Here is a 2,853-nt window from a genome sequence, read left to right as displayed (position 1 = left end):
GTGTGTGTGTGTGTGTGTGTGTGTGTGTGTGTGTTTGCTTTTGTATATTATGTGTTAGAACATGGAAGTATAAGCACCAGGCGCTTAGTCGAGAGCGTTACTCCCAAAGTCGACCGGATTGTGGTCCCGTTGCAGTCTACGCTGATTTCTAAAGTCGTCTGGTTCTTGTTCCAAAGATCAATGCTCCTTTTGATGAAGCTTACAAACTGACAAGAAAATCAACGTCAACTCTGAACTACATTGAAATTGAAATTCAACATGCGTTTTCTTTATATTTTATTCTACATAACGAAATAAAAAGAAAGTTGGTATCCTTGTAAATTATTGCATGCAACTCATTTAGAAGTTCAAGGCAGTTTTGAAAATGGTGGTGTGCGGAATGTATACATGTATTATTAGAAAAACAAAAATGAAACAATGATTTCATTTATCTTTACATTGCTCTGTGTGCTGTGTATAATGAGTAGGTTGTTTATACCTCAAACAAAATCAGTACTCACGATCCCTCCCTCCCACAACACACACATACACACACACACACACACACACACACACACACACACACACACACACACAAACACAAACACACACACACTTTCATTCCCACCTCTCATCCTGTTAACTCCCCCTCAACACCTCCCACCCACCCCCCTTCCAACAACCTCCATCCCCAGCCGTGCTCCACATATTGCCCAGCGTCTGCCGAGGTGACGCCATCTCCCCGGTCCGTCTCTCGTCTCCTGACCCAGGTCTGTGCCTGTGTCCATGTGCGGAAGCTGACGCCCGCCTGACCGCCGACGCGGCCACAACGCTGGAAGACGCGGTCGTGAATGCTGACAAAGTCTCTTCGGAACTGGCCGTGGACAAATCCACCACTTCCTCCAAGATCCGAACCAAGACGAGCGCCGAAGACGACAGGCCAACAGCTCGGTCACTGGGCGCAGTAGGTCTCATCGTCATCATCTCTGTGGTGAGCTCCGTGCTGCTCATGGACATTGGTTCCTTTCACAGACACTTCAAGAACACTTGGCCGAGAGTGGAGAAGTCTGTGATCGAACTTTCCAACCCAGCGACATCTGTAGCCGGTTTCAATTCTAGTAATAAAACCAAAAGCGGAGTTGTGAGTGAAATCAATCGGAGCGATACCGACGTATCGATGTTGGAGTCTGAAGGAGTTCGGACTCCTGTACATAACAATGACGTCAGCAAGGCAGAGATGATAGAACTCTGTTCTGGTGTTCTGTTACAAGTTTCTGGTCCGTCATTCGAAACGACAAACTGTTCAGTTCCAAGACCAGAATACAGCAGGTCAGATCAGAGAGACTCTGTAACACCGTGGTCATCTCGCTTTGGAAGGAGCAATCTAGAATCGACGTCACAATTTCAACTGCTTGAAGTGCAGTCTTTGGAAGCGGAGTCTACAGTGAATCCTACTATGGATAGATTTAAAGCGGATGGTATTGGAGAGACATCAGCGTGAAGCCAAAATGAGGACATTACACTGGCTCAATTTTTAAATCGTTCTGTAAAGATAAAAACTCTTGAATCTACAATGTAGATCAAAGCGAGATAATCACTTTTTTCGTGTATGATATACTTCCATCGTTGCGTCTTTTGAAAACAGAAGAAAACAGTAGTGGTGCCTAGCAGAGGAAAAGCAATCATTAAGATATTCAACAGATTTTTGAACTGATCTTTGAGATCTTAAACTATAGATACCCACCGCACCCTCCCACCTAACCCCACTAAGGGAAATAAACATCAACAAACTAATTTGTTTCACCCAAAAAGCTTTATTTTGTTTTCTTGTTCATCAGTTCCGATTGTCCATCTCTCTTGCTGCCACAGTAACCAACCTGGAAAGTCTCCCAACGTAACTTAACTTCGGAACTGCACAGATACATTAACGATGGCTGGTTCCAGCAGGGAAAGGGACAGAGGGTGCCCACGTCCCTCGTGACTCATTGAAGCAGAGGAAGATAGAACTAACGCCAACATTACTTAAACACAATCCCACACCATCACTCATTACCACCATTATTTCTAAAATCATCATTGCTCTCCGATCAATGACTTACATAAAAAATCCTGGAACCTCTATCTGTAACAGTTACTTGTCATACTAAGTATGCACGTAATACACTATTGAACATTATCATACGTGCTTTTTTCTACTATTCGGATAGCGTCATTCTCATATAAACGTGTAAGAGGTTGTATTGTTAATTAACTTTACTCGTTCTTCAATGGGTGGCCAAACATGAGCGTAATGTCTTTACTCTGAACAAAGACATTTAATCAATGTAACTCAGATTGTCAGCAAGCTGTCCAACTGCTCTTGTTGTCTTCAAATCCCTTTAGCTGCGAGCATTTCGCTCTTGGCAGCACAATGTCTCCCTCAAGTAACCACAGGTCATTTGTCATCTGGTCAACTGCTCTAAACCCAGAAAGCATTCTTATTTCAAGAAAGAGAAAAGGATAATTTCATTATTCATAAAAGTTTTATTTGAATTTTTTTCTTACTTTACTTTTATATTCAGAATTTGAAACATTTCTCAAGGACATGCAAACAATACCATCACATAAACACTTTTTTTCAAAATGTTAGATTTAATACATTTGAGCGGATTGTCCACAAAACACAGACATTGGAGATAAAAATAATTACATCTACTCTAAACAAAAAAGTATGATAACATCAATGACGAAGGCAACGATAATGATGATGAGGAGGAGGTGCAGGAGGAGCAGAAGAAGGAGGAGGGGGCGGAGGGGATCTCGAGAAGGGGGTGGAGGAGGAGAGTTGGAGGAGGAGGGGTGGAGAAGGAGGGTGGAGGAGGAGGGGGGAGGTGG

General features: G+C 43.0%; 1 protein-coding gene across 1 annotated transcript in view; it reads left to right on the top strand.

Moving 5' to 3' along the window:
* LOC101856024 overlaps positions 1–1,790 on the top strand; it is a 4,729-nt gene extending 2,939 nt beyond the window's left edge. The window contains exon 3 of the mRNA XM_005098771.3: positions 675–1,790. Within this exon, the coding sequence (XP_005098828.1) occupies positions 675–1,480 (806 nt within the window). The 3' untranslated portion in view covers positions 1,481–1,790. The remainder of the gene's footprint in view (positions 1–674) is intronic.
* Positions 1,791–2,853: the final 1,063 nt, after the last annotated feature.

Source organism: Aplysia californica, unplaced genomic scaffold (assembly GCF_000002075.1).
Source record: "Aplysia californica isolate F4 #8 unplaced genomic scaffold, AplCal3.0 scaffold00193, whole genome shotgun sequence".
NCBI classification, from domain to species: Eukaryota; Metazoa; Mollusca; class Gastropoda; order Aplysiida; family Aplysiidae; genus Aplysia; species Aplysia californica.
The sequence above is the reverse complement of the archived record's forward strand: the minus strand, read 5'-3'. Positions and strand labels throughout refer to the sequence as shown.